The sequence below is a fragment of the Nesoenas mayeri genome (assembly GCF_963082525.1).
Source record: "Nesoenas mayeri genome assembly, chromosome: 3".
In the NCBI taxonomy this organism is placed as follows: Eukaryota; Metazoa; Chordata; class Aves; order Columbiformes; family Columbidae; genus Nesoenas; species Nesoenas mayeri.
The window spans coordinates 65236477-65261006 of record NC_137544.1 but is presented as its reverse complement, the minus strand read 5'-3'; the positions used below and the strand labels follow the sequence as shown (position 1 = coordinate 65261006).

The window sequence follows — 24530 nt, the reverse complement described above, 5'->3', positions numbered from 1 at the left end:
GTTTAGATTTGGGCTGTATGAGGACCAGTTTATTCCACCTCATAACTCAGTCCTTGTATTGGCTGAATTTCAAGTTGTCTACTGTACATGTATAGGGATAACAGCAGTGATATGTTCCAGGATTGCTAGGTCCAAGGGACGACTGTGATTATTTAGTCTGACTTGCTACGTAAGGCAGCCATAGGTCTTCTCTAAATTAATTCCTGAATGAATTTGAGCACATCCTTTGGAGAAGGCTCGCCTTGCTGCAGAATCTACCACCAGCCTCAGAATTTCTAACTGCTTAGGTTATTCTCAGTTTTCAAAATGTATTTGTAGTATCTGCTCTTAGTTTTTCCAGGGTAAACATCCAGACATAGTGTAGTATTCATTTATCTTCCAAATCAAACAAAATAACAAAAACTCCACCAAACTCACTATTGTTAAACTGCCATTTCCCAGGGGTGAAAAATATGTTTATTTACATATTTTCTGTATGCACAGCTAGCCGGGGGGGGGGGGGGGGGGGGCGCGGGGCGAGGATGAAGGAGACAGGTCCTTCTTAAGTCAGCTTCACTGCCAAAGGCAATGTGGCAGTGTAGTCATACTGCTGTGGACTTAGATCAAGTCACTTCTGCTGTCCCCCAGAAGTAATTCTGCATGTTATGCTCACTATTATCATCAAGGATGAATTTTGTTTTCTGGATTTAAGTCTTGTACTGTACATGTTGTACTATCTATGAGACTGAACATGCTCAAACTCAACTGCTTTAAACCATTTTAAATTATTGAGATTGTGTTCATTGTCTAAGTTCACAATGTGCAAGTAGATTCAAGGAAATCCAGTTTAAATTTGAGAAGTTTATTCACTAAGTATGTTGTCTGAAGACAAAAGTTTCTACAAATCTTTTCAACAAATAGATTTCTAAGTGGCTGTTATGAGAGAGTCAGTTCAATTTAATAAAGAAACACAAAAGCCGATTTAACTAAGCAGGAATTAGTCTTTTCTACATGCCTTAACATTTCAATAGCCTGAGTTTATTCATAGCACTGCATACTGGTGTGGGTCAGAAGAGACCTTTTAAAGATCATCTAGTCCAACCCACATGCTGTAGGCAGGGACAACTTTTACTACATCTGGTTGCTCTAACCACATCCAGCCCGACCTTGAACACTTCGATATTGAAGTATCCTGTTTATTTTCTCTTCAGTCCACGGGTGTTTGTTGTGTCTTTATTAGATATCTGTTCCAACTTTTCGTTGGCAAATTCATCATTAACTTTGCCTGTTTTTCAGTTTAGAAGATCTTCATTTTTTTCTCTGTTTCAAAAGAGGGGCAAAACTAACATCGCCTGTCATTGAAGGGTATTTTAATCACAAAAGCATTAATATAAAAGAACTCAAATGTGAGATCTAGAACTTACTTTCTCCTTATGTTTTTTGTCCTTCTGAATTGTGAAGGTTGTACTCTGCTGTTTTATGAGACCTATGGAAGGAACTCAATGGAACAGAGCAGTTTACCTCGATACGCTCTCTTTGCAGAAGACAGTATAGTACAGTCTGTTCCAGAACATCCCAAGAAAGAAAACGTATTCTGTCTCAGCAATTCTTTTGGAGATGTCTACCTATTTCAGGTAACAGTATGCATATGTGACTATCCAGTTGTTTCTATTTTAGTATGTGTTGGTGAGTATGCACATGCATATATGTAGTTGTTGATACACAAACATCATAGAATCATGGAATGGTTTGGGTGAGAAGGGACCTTCTAGTTCCAAGCCCTCTGCCGTGGGCCAAGACACCTTCCACTAGACCAGGTTGCTCTAAGTCCCATCCAGCCTGGCCTTGAACACTGCCAGGGATGGGACATCCACAGTTTCTCTGGGCAGCCTGTTCCAGTTTCTCACCACCCTCATGGTGAAGAATTTCTTCCTTCTATCTAATCTAAATCTACCCTCTTTCAGTTTAAAGACATTACCCCTTGTCCTATCACTACATAGCCTTGTAAACAGTCCCTCTCCAGCTTTCTTGTAGGTCTCCTTTAGGTACTAGAAGGCTGCTGTAAGGTCTTCTCAGAACCCTTCTCTTCTCCGGGCTGATCATGCCTGTGCCTTTGACTTAAAAATAATAGTACAGTTACACTACTGCACTACACTATTATAATATTGATTTAAGCATATGATATGACTTAGTATATAGTATTACATAATTTGGCTCAGTTAATTATGGTTCAGAAATAAAAAGAACAGATAAAAAATCTGCATGACATGTTTGGTACCTAGCGGTTATGAGCTTCTCAAAAATCAGCTTTACCCTCAAATTTTTTTTCATATCTATTAAGATTCCACCCCTACAGAATGATAGGCCCAACCCTCTATCTAGTGGCCTCTAAGACAGTTTTCTTGAGCAAGATGTTCAAAAAAGAAAGGCTAAAAATAATCTAAAGATCTTGGCTGCTTAACTGCACTACTGGAAATGTTAATAAAGAACAGTATTATGTGGAACTGCCTGCACAGGTGATTCATAGGTGCACTTGTAAATATCTCTGGAGACACTTTGTGCAGATGTACTTTCTTTACTTTGCTGTCCTCTCTCTACTATCTTCTTTTTTTTTAAAAAAAAGCAAACACCTCTCCTCAGACCTTACATGTAAAATTATCCCTGTTGCTGTGTCATCTGCAGGAGGTTTCTCTTTGAAACCTGTTGGTTTTTACCTGAATTAATTGGAAGGATGAAGGGTGGAAGTCCCATCTTTACCATGATTTGTGGGGCTCTGTTGTCCTCCCAGAGCCCTCAGACTTTGCAGGTCTAAGAAACAGAAGCAGAAGGTTGGAGACAAGTCCTAACAGAATATGGAAGAAGCTCATGGTTCCTTCATTTGCACAGTTTTAAAGATAAAGCCTTATTTCACTGATTTTAAGATAAAGCACCGAAGAACTCAGTGAACCTGTCAAGCACTTCATGTCCTATAGCTTCTGATTTTTAATTTTTTTTTTTTTTTCCTCTGGTTTGCTTGTAATGTTGCACCGTCGATTTGTTTCACAGGCGACAAGCCAGACGGATCTGGAAAACTGGGTTACTGCCATACATTCAGCCTGTGCTTCTCTCTTTGCAAAGAAGCTTGGGAAAGAGGACACCGTTAGGCTGCTGAAAAATCAAACCAAGAGTCTCTTCCAGAAGATTGACATGGATAGCAAGATGAAAAAGATGGCAGAGTTGCAGCTCTCAATTGTTAGCGATCCAAAAAACAGGAAGGCCATAGAGAACCAGGTAATGGAAACAATGTTTTTACAGTAGCATATTTATCATTATTTCTTGCTTTGTGCACTGACTGTCAGTGCTTTCTAGGCCTGAGAGAAATTGTCTTGGAGACAGCTGGCACAGTAGTTGTAATTATTGCCAGGTTTCTACAGCAATCCAAAGCAGCGCAGGAGGCAGGCTCCTCAAAGCTGAGGATCAGTCTGAACTCTTTTTATGAACTCTTTTCTCTTCTGGAAAAAAAGTAACTAATTTTCACTGTTTTATTAATAATATCTAGTTGTTATGTGGCATACCACAGGATATATACTATGTTCTGTGAATAATTGAATTTATTATTGAATTGCAGTAGAGATTTAAGAGTAGATACTTAGCAATACCATTCTGTACCGTAAGACAGGATGTGAAGAGCATTTTATCCAAATAAAATCAGAGAAAGGACTGAGGCAGTGTGTGCTTCAGTTGAAATTTAGCCATAACCAGAAGACCAGGATCCATTGGGCTTCTTAAAAAGCCTCATAGGAGTCTAAATGAGAACACGAAGTCAAGACCAGAGTTTTTCATTCTATGTGGAAAAGCACTGTTGTGAGTACCACTGGCAGCCACTGGAGCATTGTACCAGTAGCAATTCAGTGAAAAGTGAGACACTAACAGCCCTTCTTATAACACTTTCTGGTTGCGTGCTGGGAACTTTTGATCTCAGTATAAGCGCAGGCCCATTTCTGCTTAGCTTTGGAGACCTTACGTACTACAAGCCTGTGGCTGGAGCAGACAAAATGTTTGCATCCAAACTTGTGTCTAGGCTAATTTTGTTTTGTTGAAGCAAGAAATTATCTGACTCATCAGCTGTTTCCCTCTGCAACTCTAAGTATGGCTTCTGAACACCCGGTGTGCTGTTCTGATCACATTTTCATATTATGGTGGTAGGAATGCTTGACTGTTGGCTGAAGCAGCAGCTTAGTTCTGAAGAAGATTCACCATTAAGATTTGTTTTCAAAACAAAAAAGAGAACACCCCCCTGTCACCACTCCCACCCCAATTCGGTGTTCATGATGTGTATGTACCTTGCCTGAGACAAAAGGTCTGGGCAGACTCATGAGCAGCTAGAACTGTTCCTCAGTGAAAATGCTCACCTTCTTGTTTGTATGGTGGTGCATAGACATCAGGCTGTACTCTGCTCTCATTTCCAGCATGTGAACCAGGAATCACTCCAGTGTTACCTTATGGAAGTACATTTTGAGGTGCTGACATCTTGCCCATGTCCCCAGTGTTGTAGCCAGCAACTGGTGAAAAATGCTTTAATTAGTTACTGTTCAGGCAAAGGCTTTGCTACCCAGGGCCTCTCGTGTACTAAACTTGTCTAGTAGTTTAGCCTAATAGCTCTGTGGACTGAGGTTGCTATGTCTTTTATTTTATTAGACCATTAACAGAAGATGTCTGATAATTTGAATTTGTTGACTAGTATTTGAGAGCCCACCCCTATTTGCCTTTCCAGTCAGACTAGCTATTGCTCTGTCATTACTTTAGTCTGCACATTATGGCCATTATTTCCTTTGATACAATACAGCATAATTACATTTCTTTGGTTAGTGGAGCACTTTTACTTTCATGAATTTGATGCTTATCATATTTAAAATTCTTACAATACTGGTTTGAACTTGACAAAGGGCAGACTGACTGGTAATAATTTCACTGTCAAGCTTCTGTAGCACATTTCAGTCTGAAGCTACATGAGCAGAGTTCAAGAAGTATGCAGGTATGTGTAGGGATTTGTGGTGCGGATGTTCATAAGCCGAGTACTCAGATGTTCATAATTTATTTCCCGGTCACTTTATTTCATGGTTCAGAGTCTACTGAGGTGAATGGAGGAGGAAAAACATTAAGTGTCTTTTTATTGCCGAAGGTTTTGAGACTTAGAAGAATATACAGTTTTCCAGAGATGTCTAGTGCTTGCAACATGTGATGCACTGAGGAGAAATCCTGATGTATGTTAACTTAATTTACCGCTCTCCCCATTAGATATTGATGCTAGTAGTTTATTTAGAGTCATCCGAAGAGTATTAATGATGCTCTCTTAATATCTGTTAATTAGATGTTCTGTCCTTGAACAACTGCTGTTATTTTCCAGCTCAGTCCCTGGAAGAAGTTGCCTGCGTTCTGCTAGAACTGAAATCCATCACTAGGGCTGCAGAAGATATATTCCTGTTAATCTTCTGTCTATGAATGTCTCAAAACACTGAATGAAGGCAAACCAGTGAGACAGAGTGAGATGTATCATGTGCGAACATCCACTAGTTAGAAACATTAAATTAATAATGACCTTTTTCTCCAGTCTTGATCCTTTTTAATCTCTATAAAATCTCTCCTTACAACTGCTGAGGGTGTGCTGGCAAAGTCACTTCACAGAGAAAGTCAATAAGTAACTGGATTTCCTCATCTCTTGATTTAATGTCTCAGAGATGGGCTTTTGCAAACCAAAAAAAAAAAAATCTTGATATAATTAGTAACAAGGAATTCTTAATATATTTAGTAAGCTAACAGTTAGAGAAAACATTATTCCTGAGGGAGAAGTTTGCATATATGTAGCTCAGTTGTTTAGTAACTGTGATTGTTTAATTGTCTTTTGCCCACTTGGAGTAAAAAGAAGAATATAAATTCTGGTTTGGTTTTGTGTAAATTTGGTGTTTTCAATCATGTGGCATTTATGATCCCTACATGATGAAATATATTGTATTGCCAATACTGTAGTTAATATGCATGCCCTATATCCTGTGCTGGAAAACTTCACTGGTGATATATTTTGAGAAGACAGCGGAAATAGTGTGATTGACTTCAGAGAGACCACTGTGGTTTTTTATGTAGAAAGATGAGGCACAGTCTTCGTTTATTTTCATTGGGGAATTATCTTGGAAACTGTGATTTCTAAATCCTTTCTCCCTTTCCTTCCTCTTCCTCAGAAAAACAACTACCCAGCCTCAAGTTTCTATTTTCTTTCACATCTGTATTGATTTAAAACCAATGCTTCTCCACTGAAGACTTCGTACTTCACGGGCTTTACAAGCATGCAAAACCTTTTTTTGTTTCATGGTTACTATATCCTGAAATGCAGTTGCAGTAAGGAAATCTGGACTTCTAAAGTTGCTCTAGTTATTTTAATGTACATACGTGTTTATTTTTGGTGTACAGCAAGTGGACTGGGGAAGCTCATCTGATACTGTCTTTTAAATTTGGTGAACATTCAAGCTAGCAATTGATAAAGCTAGAGCTAAACAGAAGAAGTGCAAACAAAAAAATTACAAGGAAATTGTTGTTTTTCTAGAAGAAATAACTTTTAGAGAATTGATTCTATCAAATTGGTTGAGAAATGTCTTCAACCTTGTGGCCTGGTCAGGGATTCCCTCTATCTGGGCTTACCGGTCTCATAATAGTAATAGAGGTATTTGCTGTTTAAGAGAAAATGGCAACCCTTGACGTAGCTTTTGATATCGCTGGGCAGTTCAGAGAAGATGGATGAAGCGCCTGCAAGAGCAGGGTACAGCAGCTAGTCCCAGTAAGCCACTGGTGGCATGGCTGGAAATCCCAGCTCTGCACGTATTGGCTCTATGTATTACTGTATGCAATAAATACATTGTGGGTGGTGCTGTTCCCCCAAGGTGCAGCTTCTCCCCTAAACTGAAGAGATTTAGGATGAAATGTAGCAAGTTTGAAAATACCCTGGTGCTGAGATGAATTTCAAAGCCCATGGAGTCACAGTCTCTAAATAAAATGTTGTTAGTTTTCCCAGCTGTTTAACCTACTAGAGAAATTGCAGTATTTGCTGTGAATATGCAGCCCTGTCTAACTGCCACTGAAGTGAGTGAAAGGGATTATTAGCATTTATTCAGAGCTCTTTTAACAAAATATTGCACATTAAGTCAAAAGCGAGGCTGTCTCTGCCTGTAGAACTGTGTTTAATGGGTTGGAAAATCTACCTCACAGTGAGGGCACCACAGCTCTGAGTGTACTTTTGTATGTACTTGGTACATAAATCTATTCTGTTGTCTCATTTTAGAACAATAATATGAATAATAGTTTCTTCAAAGCATTCTGGGTTTTTCTCTTCAAATTTTAATATATTGGTATAGTCATGTTTTCCAAGCTGTTCAGAGGTTTCTGATGTGATTCATATTTTCTGTTTGCATGATACTTAATTTACTTATCAGATGGCTTATGGACATAGGTATTTACTTGCAGGCACTGAAATGATGAGGGATTAATGAGAAGAACAGACATGTGCTTGGAGACGATTTTTATGGAAGTTTTCATGTGTGTCCTCCAACCAAAAGTAGCTTATATGTTGCCGTAAAAATCAAAATAAGGGGATCAGTATGGTAGTGTCCTTATTAATTTGGATAGTCATGAAATCCGTTAGTACCTTTTTTCTCTTCCCTGTGGTGGTCTTCGGCTTTTTACACAGAGAGTAACTTCATTACTTTTCGCGTTCAAAATGTACCTGACACTTTCTCTTTTCACTGACGTTTGTAGGAAGGTGACTGGAATAGTTCAGGGGAATTTTATTTTTCAGGTCCCCTTACAAGCCCAATTTTCATGTCTTCATTTTCTATAAACCATCTACTGAAATATTGTCTGACATTCTGTTAAAAACTCACAATGCCAACACTTCAAAAGAGAATATTTTCAGGGAACTTAGCTAGTACCTGCCAGTTTTGCTGCATATGAATTTGATGTGAATCACAACATACAGTTACTTTTCTTTCTTCCCTGTCCTCCTAAACTAGAAAAAATGATCTAAACTCGTTATAACAGATCTTCAGTTTGGGTGATCTTTAAACTGACTAGAGCAGACCTCCACTTTCTGAGAGATGGAGTACTATTTCTTTTCAGGTGTCACTCTTTAGTGTAGGATGGTCCCTGTCTACATCATTAGCAAAATCCTTCTCTTTTGGTAGCAGACTGTCACTAAGGAGTGAAGTTAGTAGGCAGGAAGGTCATCTCCATTCTCATTACTGCTGTAATTACCGTTTTGCAGATGAGTGAATTTCCATCTTTGTTTCACAAAGATTTAGTGTAAAAGAATGAAAAATAAATAAACTATTACTGAATCTGGAGTTGCGTGGCATTATCTCATACAATGAAGCTGGTGAGAGAGCCTGGGCAGGAAGGGCTGGTCTGCTGCTTTTTGGGGAGGGGCAGCTGGCTAATAAGATTCAGTGGCTTTCTTAATTACATCTCTAGCTATAGACATGCATGCAGGACTGCCAATTTCAATCAGATTATTGACAAGAATGTGAATTAAGCACACATGTGTGCAGTTTTGTGCTATCAGTGGTATTTGGAATAAGATTTCCTCTGTCTCTTTTAGTTAAAAATGATGAAAATTCTGTCCTTCCAAAACAAGCAGAAAGATGGCATTTATTGTAAAAAAAGCTGTTGTCTTGTTATTTCAAGAAGCTTTCTTAACCAGTCACTAAACAGACTGAAGAATAAAGGGTATTGCTAATTACACGTCGTTGTACTTTATTATGTTCCCTTTTTCATTTCTTTGAGCTAAAAGTTATGACAGTATCTCTGTAGTGTCCTTTAAAGTAATGGAATTTCTGGGAGAGTGATGTTTGTGCTTCTTCGAGTTCTCTTTAGGAAGTAATGACAATAAAAATCTTTTCCTTGTCCCCAGAAACCGAGTGACTCATTTATCCAGATGGGTACAATATGAACTTTGTCTGAGAACCAAGGACTGGAATGCAAAGAGTTTGGTGTTGTTTGTAATGTGGTTGAAAAGCTGTTCATATAAAACAGCAGCAGAAGTTTCTTTTAAATCCATAGAGTTCCCTACATCAGCTTGCAGAGACACTTTCCGTCTGGAAGGAAGATGTTGTGTAAGGGAAAATTCTGAGTTTCTTACTGCTATATAGATGGTGAATTGTTTCAGTGAGGAGGTCATGTTTCTATGTGTTATAACAACTGTTACTAAAACCAGTTAATTTTAAAGGCTTAAGCACTGACAGAAGGCTCTGCTCCCTCCATGCATCTTTTCTTTTGTGCTACCCTAAATAAATGCCAAGTAGAAAACTGGTATTTTATTACAAGGTGAGTTGTCCAGTAAGTTTATTCCATCCTTTCTCTAGGTCCTTGAAGTATTGCTGCTTTGGGTTGTTACGGTGTCATTTCTGGCACTGCTTTCCACTATTCATATACTGATTTGAGTTTTATTATGCTGAGCTCTTCTTACTTTGTACACAACAGGTATTTGAAAATTGAACAGTCTTTCCCTAGCCCCACAAAAAATGGTGTTTGCACTTTACTGTAAGAAGGGCGAGGAGCCAGGGGCCCTCCCTTTTACGGTTTGCAAACCCTAGGTATGTTCTAGTGGAGGTGCCACGAAAAGTGCCACCTGCAGAGAAGACTGTATAGCATGGAGGATCTATGGATCCCCACATCCCCCGCTGGAAACCACTGGTCTGTATTGTGTGGTCTGAATGTATTTACCCCTTACGTTTCCCAAGCTCACACTTAAGAGCTTACCTATAGAAAACTTAGCAGGGTTATTGAATTAACAGAAACCTGCTTTTGAGCATCTTCCTTTAGCTCAAATGTTTGCGTGATTTAAAATGTAATTATTTTACAATTGTTTCTAGCATCTTAATAGATTTTTCACTAGGAGAATTGGTTATTTATGTTCTGAAAAGGAGCATTACTAGTAAAGTACTGCTAAAAGTATCATGCTGATGTTCCTTTGTATGTTAACTCTTCAAAAACTCACTCTTGAACTAAGTTGCTGATGCAAAAGCTCATCTCCTCACTTAGCACTCCCCATGCAATTACTGTCTTGTCCCTGAAACAGGCATGAGTTTTGCATGAGTTTTCCTGGCCCAACTAAGTCATTCATGGCCCTAATTCTTAATGCTTCCCACTTCTTACTTCTTTCTATCTCTCTGCCACAGCTTTCTTTTTTTTCTCTACCTTACAGAGATCCTGTGAGGCTGAATACATTTGTTTGGGTGGCCCCTCCTTGTCTTTCTCCCAGGCGCTCTCATGCTGCCACTGAACCTAGAAATGCTTGTCTAACATTTACCTGTACTCAGAATGACATCCTCCCTTTCCTCTAGGAAGAGCCTTTAATGCTTTTCCTGGAAATTCACATGGAAGTTTTGAAACAGTGACTGAGAGAGGTTGGGTTTGAATGCCCTGGGCGCTGTAGCTGAAGGTGCAGGCAAGTGCAACAGCTTAGCAGGTCTCACGAGGAACATTTCACATGTGCTTGCTTGTTTTGGCGTGCCTCGTGTCGGGCAGTATCTCTTATCTCATTGCAGACTTGCTTCATGCTGCTGTTGGCCTTTGTCACCCATTCCTGTTCTCACAGATGTCTGGTGCATCCACTTTTCCCTCTTTGCTTTCAAGCAGATTTCAAAAGGGCCCTTTGTCTGTGCATGATGAAGTTAAGTCCTTGAGCCGTCTTTTGGGCAGTCCTCCCACGTGGGGCAGAGATTTGCCTCACACAATAGCAGAATAAGGATTGCAGCAGCTAGTCTGCAGCCTGTAAATTAACTTCATGGACCAGGTCACACTGTGCTTTGAAGTTGTTGCTTTTTTGTGTGCTTCCCCCACTTAGTCTTCAAGAATATAAATCTTTAGGAAGAATTATCATCATTTAAAAGGCTTAGACAAATAGCAGCTGGTATTGGTTCATGGTCTCCAATTGGTTCCAGACATCCCTGGTTTTGATAAGACTACAAGACAATCCCAGAAATTCCCTGCCTACAGCTTTTGTTAATGCCATTAAACGTAACATCGTGATTACTGATGCTTTTGGAGCTGATTAGCTAGCATCCTGAGTGACTGATAAACACCATAATTTAATTATTTCTTCAGAATGTCCTCATGTTGTACCCCACTCCCCCTTCTTAGATTATCTTTATTTTAAAATACAACTTAGTAGAAATGTTTAATGGGGATTTTGAAGAAGGCCTCAAAGCACAAAGATGCCTGTGTTCAGCTTGTGCTCAATGGTCACAGGATGCTCCACTCCAGCAGCGCCCAGAACAAGCCTTACTCTGTTCCCAAGCTATTCAAAGTTGCCTTGGCTCAGTACCCATAGAGGTGTCATCCCAAAGGAAAAGACTTCACCTGAGCTTGTAGCTTTTGGCTTTGTGAAAAGCTGACAACCATGTTTTCGTTCTAGTTGAGTGTTGCCACAAAGAGCTGGTCACAAAACCTCCTGTTGGAGTCATCCCATGCGTAAAGTACTGGCAAGCAGAGAAATGCTGTGTGAGGAGTGTCTAAGAGCACCAAAAAAAAAAAAAAAGCAAAGTAAAGGGCAATAATAAAATAAACCCAAGAAAAAAATTACTTTTCTTTCTGGGGTGCAAAGGATGCATGTTTTGAGTGCCTGTGATGGAGATTAGATGAGGCATCTTTGGTTTTGAATGTCTCTGTCCTTTTTCTCTGGACTTTTGGGAGTTGCTTTCATCATAAGGTTTTGTGAATTCTGCCTTTTCCTTTTAATAGTCATTCCTTGATAGTTTTTTGTTTGTTTTGTTTTGTTTTTCAGTCTACTGTAAATTACAATTTTGCATTTTCAGATGTACAAAAGAGTATATTGTCTTCCTTTTCTTCACCCTCCCTGCCATATAAGATTACCTTTTCCAAAACTATAGCCATAGGTGATGCCACAGTTTGTGAGCACACATGTAAGGAAGCCAGAAGAGGTCTCTTAGCACCGTTTTGTTAAGAGGGCCTTTTTCGCCCTTTCCTCACTTCTTCATTGTTGAAATTAAGAGGCAAGATACTCGTTTAGTTCTTGAGATACATGGCAGCGTTATAAGGAAACTGAGCTGATTTTGCTTCTAGATGAGCCTGCAGGTTATAGTTCACCTGAGATTTTTATTGTGTTCATCAGCCTGTTTTCTGAGGCACAAAGGTGCTTGTCACAGCCTTGGCTAATCTCAGTGTGAGGTGATAAAGTCCCGTGCGCACAGGGACAGGCAGGGTGTGCCGGTGAAAGGTAGGAAGTCAATGGATGTTTGAGAAAATGTGATGAACTTTCTCCAGAGCCCTAATCCACCTGTTGAGCAACCAACACACAGTGATTGGAGCTGACATGGGAAGATCAGCTTTGTTAGGGGATTTTAACAATCTTCAGTACATGAACTTAGTGTACGTTAACCTAATGGACATGCCTTTTCTACCCTCCCATGTCTGTATGTGCCTACTATGTTAAACACAACTGCCTTTTTATTTGTAGTATGTATTATTGTTATTAGTGTATATTGTACACTGTGGGGCAGATTTTAGCTGCAACTACCAATCTGTAAGTTGGGGAAACGAAAGGCAAAATTTTACTTTTGTGCAGTGGATAAGAGTACATGTTTGTGTAGATGAGTGGGTATCTACACAAATACTTAAAATCTGTCATCTGAGTCTTGATTCGGAACTGTATTTGTCTAGTAAATATTTAAGTCTCTTCACTTTCCTAATTTTACATTGAAACTGGATTAAGCAGTCTGTTACATCTGCATGTAATAGTGCTAGATAAGTTTAAAATTGCATGAAGTGTATGTGTACACATTCTACTTTTGTTCCAGTGATTTGTATTGGGCATATATAGCTAATTTTTGCAATCTGCCTGAGCGTAAGCATGTCTTAACCTATTGGACAAAGAACGGTACATGCTTGTGTTGCCAGTATCATCTTCTGCTTACAGAGAGGCCATAGGATGACAGTAAAAGAATGAGCAGGACTTGTTAGTGTAGCTACTTCATTTTGTGTAGCACATTAGCATAGCAATGCAGCTTTGCTTTCAGCCAGCCAGCTATAGTTTAAAGCTCATAAAAGAAAGAAAATGTATCTCCAAAAAGAGACAGTTTTTTGTTTTTTTTTTTTTTTTTAAAAAAAAGCTTTTGTGAACCACAGGGTTGTGTTTTTATGTAACTGCTTTTGTGGCTATCAAACTACCCGAAGTTCATGGTATGTTCATCTTGTCAGTATGCATTTAAGACCACCAGCTTTGCTTTATTTCAAGCCATCTTTTGCATTGATGTAACACAATATGACTGAATGTATTTTGGCAGGGAGTAACTAATCTAATCCATATACCGCCAGATGAAAGTAATTTACCGTGGGTTTGTGGAAGAGCTTGAATTTTCAGAGCAACCCACAAAGACATTTTTCCCCTTTTAATTGTTCCTTTTTATATCTAAACAGATCCAGCAATGGGAACAGAACCTGGAAAAATTTAACATGGACCTTTTCCGAATGCGATGTTACCTAGCCAGTTTGCAAGGTGGGGAGCTCCCAAACCCGAAGAGCCTTTTGGCTGCTGCCAGTCGTCCTTCCAAATTGGCGCTAGGGCGGCTCGGCATTTTCTCAGTCTCATCCTTCCATGCACTGGTAAGTCTGAATGCACTTTTTGTGGGTGCATACACAAAGCCATCATTAGTATTGTACTTCGATGTGAAATTGTGCTGGGATAATACATGGCTGCACCTGCAAGCATTGCTCAGACAGCTATGTTCCCTTCTCACCTTTTCTGTCTTGACTGCAAATAGATTTCTTCCACCGAGACAGACTTTGAAACAGTGAAGATATGGCCGTGACTTTTTTTGGACCCCACAATCTCCAGAGTTGGGTACTTCTGACCCATACCTAATAAAAGAAACAAAACAACATATTCTTCAGCTGTAAATGACTCATTGTGTTGAAATTATATTACTGTGATTTCACCCCCATTGAGTTCAGAGTTTATACCGTGTAGGAGCTAAGTCACTTAGAGTGAAAAGAGCCCAACACTGAAATTTCCTAAAGTGATTCAGGTCCCTCTGGACTGAGATGGTCTTTTTTTGAAAGTTCCAGACTACTCCATTTTTCAGAAACAGTTTGATACTCTCCTGAAGAGGAAGTATCTTTAGAGTGGGCTAAAACTAGAGACAATCCAAAATTATAAGTAATTTTTTAAGAGCTGTGGCCTGTGTTTGCAAAGGAGAATGAGGGACATCTTCAGCTACTGTAAGCTGTTGGCTTCAAGGGAAGTATGGCAGTGGCATGTTCACCTCTGCTCTTTGCCCTTGGCAGGGTTGTGAGGCTTATCTTGGCAGAGAGAGGTAGACTACATTTGCTGCATGAGAAGTCAGTGTGAATAGTAGTCCTGAAAGTCCCCTCAAGGAATGTGTTTCTGTCTGCCACTGGTTTTATCTATGTGGTTTGCGTTGTTGCTTGTTAATAACTCAATGCTACAGCACGTTTATCTCCTATGTTTGGCAATTTTGAGAGTCTTTCTTCCTCTAGCAATTTCATATCTCAATGATAGGTTATCATGCTTCTTCAGACTCTTTTCATTAACTCCTTTTGTTGTACAAAGCAATATTTTCTCAGTTCTTGCCTTCCTACAACCTTCTAATTTGACACTATCACACCATTGGAATACTAAAGCAAGTGTCACCACTGAAAGTTTAAAACACTGTCCTTGCACTTTGTCATATTACATTGAGGTGAACTGAAGTAACTCTTATTTAACGTCTCAGGTTGAAATAGCTGTCAATGCTTTGCTCTTACGAAAATGATACAGGAAGGCCTGTCTCTTTGTTTAAATAGATCTGCTCCAGAGATGAAGCTGCTCTCAGGAAACGTACTTTGTCTCTGTCACAAAGAGTCCGAAATAAGAAGGGTTTATTTTCTTCACTAAAAGGACTGGACACATTGGCAAGGAAAGGAAAAGAAAAGCGACCTTCCGTAACTCAGGTAGATCTTTTTTGCTGGTGATAACGTAGGATGGCTTGTTTCTACTGGGGTCCATCCTGTGAGGTGCTGTTGGTGCATGGGGTAGGAAATGTCTTTCCATCAGTTTCAGTAGACATGGCAGACTGCCAAAAGGAGCATCGCTTTTGAAGAGTATGTAACTGATTTTGGGTTTCTTTCTGATAAATATGATTGGTGAATGAGAGTTTTTGACCCAGCAGGTTAGTTTTTATCAGCATCATGAGACCATCAGGTTTGAATTTGTAACAAAACTTGTCTTCTGGCACATTGCAAATTCCAAGTAGAGTTTCTTTGGAGTTAGCCTATATGTGCAGTCCTTTACACAGTGTTGTGGTGACTTATGGCTGAGACTCTGAAGTACTATTGCAATTTAATATTGATTAATACAGGTAAGGCTCCAAGGGAAAAAGAGGAGAAACTGCTGCAAAGACATCTGTCTTCGACATGGCCTCCCAAAGCAATGTGCCCTTCTTGGAAAGTTGTTTTAGCCAACAGAAGACTACTGTCATGCAGGTGGCCAGCTGTAGGTGTAGACGGCTGACTAATAAAGCCATGCCAGTTTACACCATCTGAAAGCTTGTCACAGGTTTGGTGTGCTGGGGCTGGCTGGCCCTGGGGAGAGGGGCTGTGCCCCTGCATGCCCCTGCTGAAGGGCTATGTTCCTGTTCATGAAGCTACAGCATCTCACAAGGTGATTTTCTCTTTGTGAAACTAGTGGCCCATGCACTTATTTAGTGTAAACCCTACACTTCAGAAGTCTGTATTTTCTCAGTAAAAATACAAGTGAATGTTCAAATAAAGTTCGCTGCCTCTTCCTTGCCAAAAAGGTAAATAACAGTGGAGACACTTCATTGATGGTGAGGCAGAAGATGTAGAGGTGCACCCATACTCAGAACATTACTATTTCCACTAGCTTCTGCCATGTCTGCTCTTTCTCCTGCAAAACAGTATTTTTGTGCATTATTCATTAGGTGACTTTGTTCCTGCTGTTCCCTGCCCCTTGTATTTTGATTGCATTAGTCAAAAAGCTGTGACCAGCACTTGCAAATCAGCTGTTCTTGCACGTCTGGTAATCTGTGTGTGGAATATTTAAACAAGCCTATGTGTCCACATACTGCGATAGTCCCAGAGCTGATGCAACAGATTTAACATTGCAAAATAACACGTCAGGATTTTCTGATCTGGTGCTTTGTATTTTTAATAGGTAAATATTTATGTACGTGTTACACTGGGATGAAGCTTCTTGGGGTGACTGTTACACATCTTAGCATATTGATCCTGATGTGTTTACATGGTGAAATTGAATAAGTATAAAACTCAAGGCTTCTTATGAAAGGGGAAACCAAAGGAGAAATTTTTTCCAGGTCGCCCTTGTCACGTAATTTCTTCTGTGTTCCCCAGCAATTGAGGCTGAGAGTTCTGCACCTTGATTTCTTTATTAGTAAGAGGCCTGAGGGAAGGGATTTTATGCCTCTTAGCTCTGTTCCCAGCAGAGCTGATACCTTGCACCATCTTAACTGGGTAATATGTCCTCCCATAGGCTTTATAGCCCATGAAGGGGATTCTGCGTAGCTCAGGGACGGGGAATCTAATTTCCATGGCAAGGAGAGGAGGCTTCTGCTGCCTTCCTACTGCTTTTCTAAGCTTCAAGGAGGGAGCTCTGGCACAGCCAGAGGTGCCCCTTATGCATCCTCACCCTCTTTGTTCCAAACCTTGCAACATTTGACCCAAGATGGGTTCATTTTCATCCGCGAGCTGAGGTTCCTGTATTTATTTGGAGTTTTTTTAATTATGATTTATTTATTTAATATTAAGCATCCTACAATAAAATTAAGTGTAAATGCTGAGTGTTGCATATGAATAACACCAGGCTATGACTCATACCCATAAAGTGAGGAATTTTTAAGGGCATGGATTTAAAACTGACCCATGAATCTAGAAGATGATTGAAAAGGGGGCCACGTCCTTGCTCAGACTTGGGTGTATGCACATAATTGTATATAGTATATCAAAATTGGAATAGGCCTGAGGCTGCCTTTCTTGTCATCTATTTCAGCCCAGTGGGAAACTGAGTTAAGCAGAGAAGTGGAGCTCACTTTTCTGCTCATTGTTATCTGATGTCTTTGTCAAACAATAGGTTAAAAACGTCTTGCCTTCTTGGATTTAATTAGAGTTCATTTGGCTGGAGCTGGTATGTTTTAATCTTCTGTACCCTAGCTTCAAAATTAGATGGTATATTCTTGAACATTGTTGCGTCAGAGAAGTTTTTTATGTCATGTTAAGTTCAATTTTATGATATTAATAAAAAAAAGGTTCTGAGTTTCTACACTGGGAGGTTTTTGTAAACATTAATGAAGTGGCTCAGTCTTTACAAATCAGTTAATAAAATGCACTGTAGCAGATGGGGGATGTCTAGGCTCACATTATCCTCAGTTTCTTAAATGCTTATCTGCTTTCTTGTGTCTAAATGATGAACTGTTTCAAAAAATCATAAACAATAAAATACTTTTATTACATCTGTGGATGAGACAAGAAAGAGCAAGTTCAGAAGTGATGCCTTTTATTTGCAGTAGCAGAAACTGGATTTTGTATGAAATTTTAAGAGAGAGTTTATTGTTGTCTTGGATTATCTGAAAGGCTTGTGCTAGTTAAAAAACAAAACAAACAAAAAACCAACTCTAAACAAAAACCAAACCAACAAACAACCTAAGCCAAAAAAAGCTCAGATCTAAGTTTGATGTTGTCCTGATTTCTTGGCTGTAGAAAGAGTTTATAAAAGGCTATTTGTATTTGCACTTAGGGATGGTAATGTTATTATCTGCAAATCTCAACATTGTCTATAAACTGTATAGATCTATCCATGTGTTTATCCATTCCTTATCACCAAAATATCTGACTGAATCCATAGCCATTTATTGGATTTTTAAAAATTTTATTAACAAGACAAACACCTTTGTGAGATACTAATAGTTAAGCTTTCAAAACAAATTGGAAACGTAAGTCTCAGTTTCTACTTTCTTCACTTTGCAAGGCACAGTAGTCAACTCTTTTCATTACTTAATACTGCGGTCAAGTGTCCCTTTAAAGCTAAGCTAAGAGTGTCCATTGATAGTGCCAAGCTAACTGCTCAGCTAAAAGAGACAAAAACCAGTAGGGTAAGAAGTTTTACAAAACAGCAACAAAGATTTGAAATAGCTCCTTTAAATCATTATGAGATTTTTAGCTGTACTTAGCATTACCCCAAAGGGTGAAACTATAACCCTGAGCATAGTGCATTATTTGAAGGTAAATTACTTTAAAATTATTGCTACACGGGAAAAAACTAATGCTTTTACACACATTTAAATGTGAGTGTGCATGTAGGCCGAAAGAGAAAACTTGCCTAAATTTTCTTTATAGAAGGAGATTTTTATTTCTTTAGTACTTCTTCTAGTCAGAATAAAGTGATAATAGGTACAAAAAGACACTTGGGATTTAGCAGGTTGACATGTCTTTATTAATTTACTTTTTAAATTTTTTTTCAAATAATTTACCTGACATAGGTAAGAAATAACGAGTTTTATTTGTGTAACCTATACCATATTATCTGTTATATGTTTAATAGATTTTTGATTCAACTGGAGGTCATGGATTTGCTGGTGTCCAGAATTCAGCCAGCTCTGCTGAGGTAAGATATGCCCATCCTTATTCTGCACCATTATGTTTTTTAAATTCCTGGATATATTTCACTTCATGTATGATGGGGCTGGTTCAGAAACCCCACAGAGGTTCATGAACTGGAGTTAGTGTTAGATGGCAGGATTATAATTCTGCTAATGAAACCACTTTAATTAAAGTTTCTAAACACTCATGGTAGCATTTTGGAAAAAAAAAAAAAAAAAAAGAATTTAAAAAAAGTCCCTAGAAGCTTCTTCACAACATTAATCCTTACAGTATATAGTCTGAAACAGATTTGGTACCAAGCTTGTTTGAAAACCCAACGTGGCAATACCCAAGGTGTATTTTTCTGCCTTGCCTACTTCAACAGAACCTGCATGTTTTGAGTATAAAGGCAAATAAAGTCTAATTAAAGTCTGTGGAACATAGCAGCAGAGAAGTGTGAGCTAATGTATAGCTGGAGATTGCCCAAGTAAAGGAAGAGGAAGCGGCGTGTCACTCAGTAAATATCTCTGGCTGATGTTCCCCTGTGCCCAGGAGGAGGAGGGCGGCTGCTGGTCCCTGCCTGGCATGAGTCACTATCCCTCTCAGCTCCCGCATCCTCCCTAGGGATAAAGTCACTGTTCCCCATCTGTAAGCAAAGCAGGATGCTCACATACATGTAGGACCACTGGGCGTTGCTTATGTATTGTGTGGCTTACACAGACAGAATCCTTCAACCTCGGTAGGCTTGTGCATGCTCCAAATAAAAAATTCAAATTAAGTCTTAGGCATGGGGTTTCTGGACTTTGTTTTCAGTATGGCATAGCTGGATTTCTTTTATGGCAACGTGTGCCGGACTCAAAGGGATATTTTCTCTTTCCGTCTACCCCCCGTCCCTTTTCCTTCTTTGTTCCCTGAACCAGATATTCCCTTGATACACTTTAAAACGTGAAAGACGACTTTAAAAAAATCACTGCTGTTCCCTCTCAGCTGAGTTTGTGTACCAGGTATTAGACAAAAAGCGAAAATCTGCCTATAAAATTCAATATTGCTTTTGAAAATTATTAATTATAATGAAGAGCTGTAATGAATCTCATGAGGAAAGTTTGGACAAAGTTCATAATTTCTCATAGGTTTTTGTGTTGCATTTTTGTATCATTATCTGCTACATGGTTTATTTTCTTATCAAATACATTCATTTAATGGCTAGGTAAAGAAAGAAATATACAACTATGGAGAAGTTCTGTCACTGAGAGAGGCATCTCCCACTGACAGCAGCTAACCCTATGATGCCATTGTGCCTCCTGAAAGTATCTTCACATTTTATCTGTTCTTTGAAGAAGGATATTAAAACACCTGAATTCCCTTGGTTACTTGACACTTGCTTGTTAAATCCTGAGGTGGGAAAGTCTTTAAACCAAATCACTCCTTTTATTTCAAAATAAATTGTAATTTGTTCCTGTCTGGTCCTGTTTAAACATAGAAAGGTTTAGTCCCTTCTAAACCTGAGAAGAGGCAAAATCTCTTGTGTGAAGTCCCTGAAGGTTTCTCCAGAAGGGCTGTGACACCGATCCCTCAGTTTATTGCTGACCCCCTCATGGTTGGGTGGTCGATGGTGCTGCCTCATGCAATGGAGTCTGCTGTAGGTCTCCTGTCCTCTGGCCTAACAAGAGCATTTGCTCTTCCTGAACCCTTTTGAGAGGACAGAGAGAGGTTTAGAAGGTGCCAGGGAGCAGGCAGAATTAAGTCCTCTCCCTTTGGTGCTGTGTCAGGGAAGAGACAAGGTCTGGTTTCTTGACCAAACTCTCACAACAGGGTTTATGTGTTCTCCATACCTGCTGGATAGAAGCAGCGTGCTCAAAATTCAGGCAAGGGCTCGCAGCCCCACTCCCCAGGAAGAGGGTGCTGCTGTGGGGGCAATGTTGCAGCACATTTTGGGCCAGGCTTTTACGTAGTTTAGCAGGGTTGTGTTTCAAGACTGAAAAAACCAACCCCAATTTAGATGCTAAAGCAGAGCTCTGGAGCTCAAGCTTGTCTCTAGAAAAACATTATTATTATTTTGAAAGCTTTTTTTTAGTGGGAATTGCACATAGCGTGGGCATTTTTAAGATCCTGACATTTTGATGAATCATAGAACAACTCAGAAATGATTCATCATAACTCTGAAAACCGTTACTTTGGCATGAGCCCAGTTTCATTGGCTGTTTTCAACTGAAAAATAAAAACAGCACCAAAACTTTTTATAAAATGCTACCTGAGGAGTGAAATGAATGACAAATAGTGAAGTCTGCCAGAGAGGCTGTTTTTTCCCTGAAAAGGGTGATAAAAACAGCCAAATAGCAGGGGGAAATTATGAAGTAACCTATTGGTTCTGCAGCAGCCGTGTGGCACAACGTGTGACAGTCTGCAAATCCTGGCACCTATTTCTGGAAAATTGGATGGGTTGTTATAACTTTATGTGGCAATGAATGAATGAACTATTGTGGAATTAGTCACTGCAAGCATAACAGGGAAAAAAAAAATCTCTTTTCATGTCAGATTTTCTGAGATGGAAAATGTGGGTGAAGCAACAGTACCTTGACTGCAGTTAAGGAACATAGTCATGTTTAATAACAGAGGCAAGTTTACCTCAAGGCATATGCTTGAGCACCAGTGTACGTGGCAAGGAAAGGAAAGCATCTTACATAGGCTGCAGAACTTACTGTCCAGTCTTAAAAGCTTCTGGAAGAATGTGGCCTTAAACTTATTTCTCATCACCTTCATTCTCTGTTTTGAGTTGGGTTTTGTTTTAATCTCTAGCAATAGTCAGATTTATTTCTCTTGGACAGATTTGAAGAACTGCTGTTACCATGCAATAAACCACTGCGATAGTTACAAACCTCTGAGCTGCTGGGAGCATCTCCCTGGCTGAGGCAATGTACCTTTGGTTTTCCCTGGAGGAAACCACTGGAGACTTCAGTCTGACTTGTTCCTGCTCAACTCTCACAGCCTACCTGCCTTGCCTTTTTTCCTTTCTGTTATTTACACTGTGGAAGGAGGTCAGTGTTTGTTTCCAGGCACTTGTTTTAGTCCTTTCTGAGAGGACTATGTTTCTATGGGAAAAAACACCACCACCAGTGTTATGAGCACTCCGGAACCGCAGCCACTGCAGTAGCATAGCAGGATTCCTGTTATGTATAGTAGTTGCTGGATTTTAGTAAGGACCTGTGTTAATTGAAATTTCATTTTCAACTTGTTTAAAGAGGCAGTTGAGCAAGAGATGTAAAATTCATAAATGCCATCTGTTCGTTAATATTGTTTTGCCAAAAACAGCATTACTCTGGCATTAAATTATTACTGTACCATAATCTGAATTGGCTGCAACCTGACTTTCTGCATTGTTTGGTAATTACTTGAATGGGGTTGCTTACTACGTCATTTTCGTAGCCACGGTTGTTGTTTGGAAAAAACAAAATCATATTGGTCTCTCTGTTGCTACTGGTAGATTGTTGTCAATAACATTGCTGCCTGCGGCAAGGGAGGCAGTCCCTGCGCAGTGATTTCACTGCAGCTTTTAATTGCAGTGCACCCCTGGGCTTGTGTCCTTGCAGAGCCAGGGGGAAGAACTGCATAATCAAGGGACTTTATGTAGGCAAAACCCTCACCCAACCTAAACAAACAAACAAAAATACAAAGAAAAAGCATTAAGGAGGTAGACACTTCTGAGGACAGCTCAGGATATCTTAAGTCTTGGGTGGCAGTTCTACCACTTCAGAGGGTTGTTGTCCCTTTCCATTGACTGTAATGGCAATTGAGGTGCCCTGTCTCCACGAACATAAATGCCTTGATGTGTGTATTTAAGTGATACGCTGAATAGGTGGATCCAAACATATAGGTGAAACTCCAGATTCTGAACAGTTCTCAGTGTTTTTTTCTTCTCCTTGTGTGGCTTCCTTTGAAACGTGTAGCTTGAAGTGCAGTACAGGAGAAAGTGTGAAAATGAAGGGTGAGAAAATGAGAGGGAGTTTATTCAGAGTGGATGCTATTTGATCAAGCAGAGTGGCTTTGGGGAAAGGGGAAATGTGAAGCAAAATGGTAAACAGGCAAAATCGTGTGCTACCTATGAAACAATGTGTTTGTAAACTGTAAATAAAATACAATAGGAACTCTTAATTCCTGTTTGAGTAATTTATTATGTTATAGCAAGCCTTTCTCCACAGTGCTCTCTGCTGGAAGTTTACTATATTGTAATTTTCTGTTAAAATTACAGTAATTCCATTGTTTTGGGGTTTGTTTTGTGATGGCTTTTTTGTTTGTTTTTTGTGTGAGGGTTTTTTTTTTTAAATTTAATTAGGTAAAATTGTATTAGTTGGTTCTTCTTAAGAATTTATTCCCACTGTGATACATCAGATAGCTACATATTTTCACTTTGAGTTAAATCAGCAATTAATATGAGATAAAGGCATAAAAGCCTGTGATGGGAATGCAGAGGAAGTGCAGTCCATTCTCAAGAAAATCAAGTCCTCAGTAATGAAAGAGAGCAGGTAACAGAACTTTGTCCCTGTCTTGTCATGGGGAATACACAGTACCATGTCTAAATACAGATTCATAGCAAACTGCCAATGTAATTGCACTTTTGTGGGTTTTTGCAATATCCACATATGTTGCATGTTTCTTCCTTGTTTCCAGCAGCAAGTCGATGACTTTTTGAATGTCTACTGCTCAGTGCCAGAGAGCATCCAGAAGGAGAATGCTTGGGAAACACAAACATATGTTCACTTCTGTGATGGCCAAGGAGTGGCACTGACCCTCAAGCCAGAGCACAGAGTGGAAGATGTTTTGTCTTTGGCATGCAAGGTACTCATTTTTTTGTGTGTACAATTTCACCTTATAAATAGCTGTGGACTTGAGAAGGAATGTAATATATCAGTAAATGCCGAAATACTGGGAGCATAATACCGGCATCTCCCTGCTGCTGTATTAAGGCTCATTGCTCTGTTTCCTTTAGTTGTGTTATTTATGTGCTGTAGCCAAGGTAGCAGGTTGTGGAAAGGTTTTCAAGCAGCATTGCTTGAGACAGCACACAGTGAATACTTAAAAGAGAGGTGACTGTTTTCCAAGTAGTCAGCCCCTGAGAAATCTCAGCAAGTGCCCACTCTATGTTGTCATTGCAGCGAACCCAGTTGTTCGGTGCAAATTAATCACAAAGGTGTAACGGGGATTGGTTGAGTTAATACCAGGAGATTAAGGCATTTAAGACTACTGTGACAAAGGCTATCATATATGTTTTCTTCTTAAAGTACCCTTTTAAGGTTTTAATCAAGTACCACCTCTACTTGTGAATTTCAAAGAGTGCATTCCCTTCTGAAAGTCAGTGCCAGCAATTTGAGAGGGATTGCTATAGATCTTGGGGCATAAAACTTGAGTCACAGGTTCAAGGTAAGGTAGAAATACCAGTTTTAACTACAGATGAAAGACCAGCACCTCTAGAACATTGCAACGTACCAAGCACCTTTGTCTCCACATGTCAGTGCTTGAATTTAGCTCTAACTTTATGATTCAAGTCACTTAAATTATGCAAACAAACTTTTCTAAAAATGAACTTTTTACTCCCAAGATCTGTTTTTTTGACAACTGGTTAATATAGTTTACTTACTTCACAACTAAAAGGGAAAACAAGGGAAAAAAGGAGTCCTACTCTGCTGAAAATCCAGCTGTAGCTTTTGGATTAGGTCAGTGTGAATTTTCAGGTGAGATCATTCAACTGTCTTGAAGTTAATGAATTTTGAAACTTCTAATGGAGGAAAGGACCCAATTTAATGGCTCTTTGCACCTGGTAATATTGTAAACAAACAAACAAAAAAAGGCAAGTTTTTAAAAATCCAGGATGAACTACAGTTTTTAAATCAAAATAAGCACATTGA

At 39.4% G+C, this 24530-nt stretch overlaps 1 protein-coding gene across 3 annotated transcripts in view; it reads left to right on the top strand.

Moving 5' to 3' along the window:
• TIAM2 (TIAM Rac1 associated GEF 2) overlaps nucleotides 1–24530 on the top strand; it is a gene marked incomplete at its 5' end in the record, with an annotated part of 87616 nt that overhangs the window by 10520 nt on the left and 52566 nt on the right. The window contains 6 exons of one of the 3 annotated variants that reach the window (XM_080341891.1): nucleotides 1441–1613; nucleotides 3025–3249; nucleotides 13438–13623; nucleotides 14824–14970; nucleotides 18593–18655; nucleotides 23296–23463. In XM_080341891.1, coding sequence (XP_080198017.1) covers nucleotides 1441–1613; nucleotides 3025–3249; nucleotides 13438–13623; nucleotides 14824–14970; nucleotides 18593–18655; nucleotides 23296–23463 — 962 coding nt within the window. The remainder of the gene's footprint in view (nucleotides 1–1440; nucleotides 1614–3024; nucleotides 3250–13437; nucleotides 13624–14823; nucleotides 14971–18592; nucleotides 18656–23295; nucleotides 23464–24530) is intronic. The other 2 variants (XM_080341893.1, XM_080341892.1) reach the window with 2 other exon arrangements.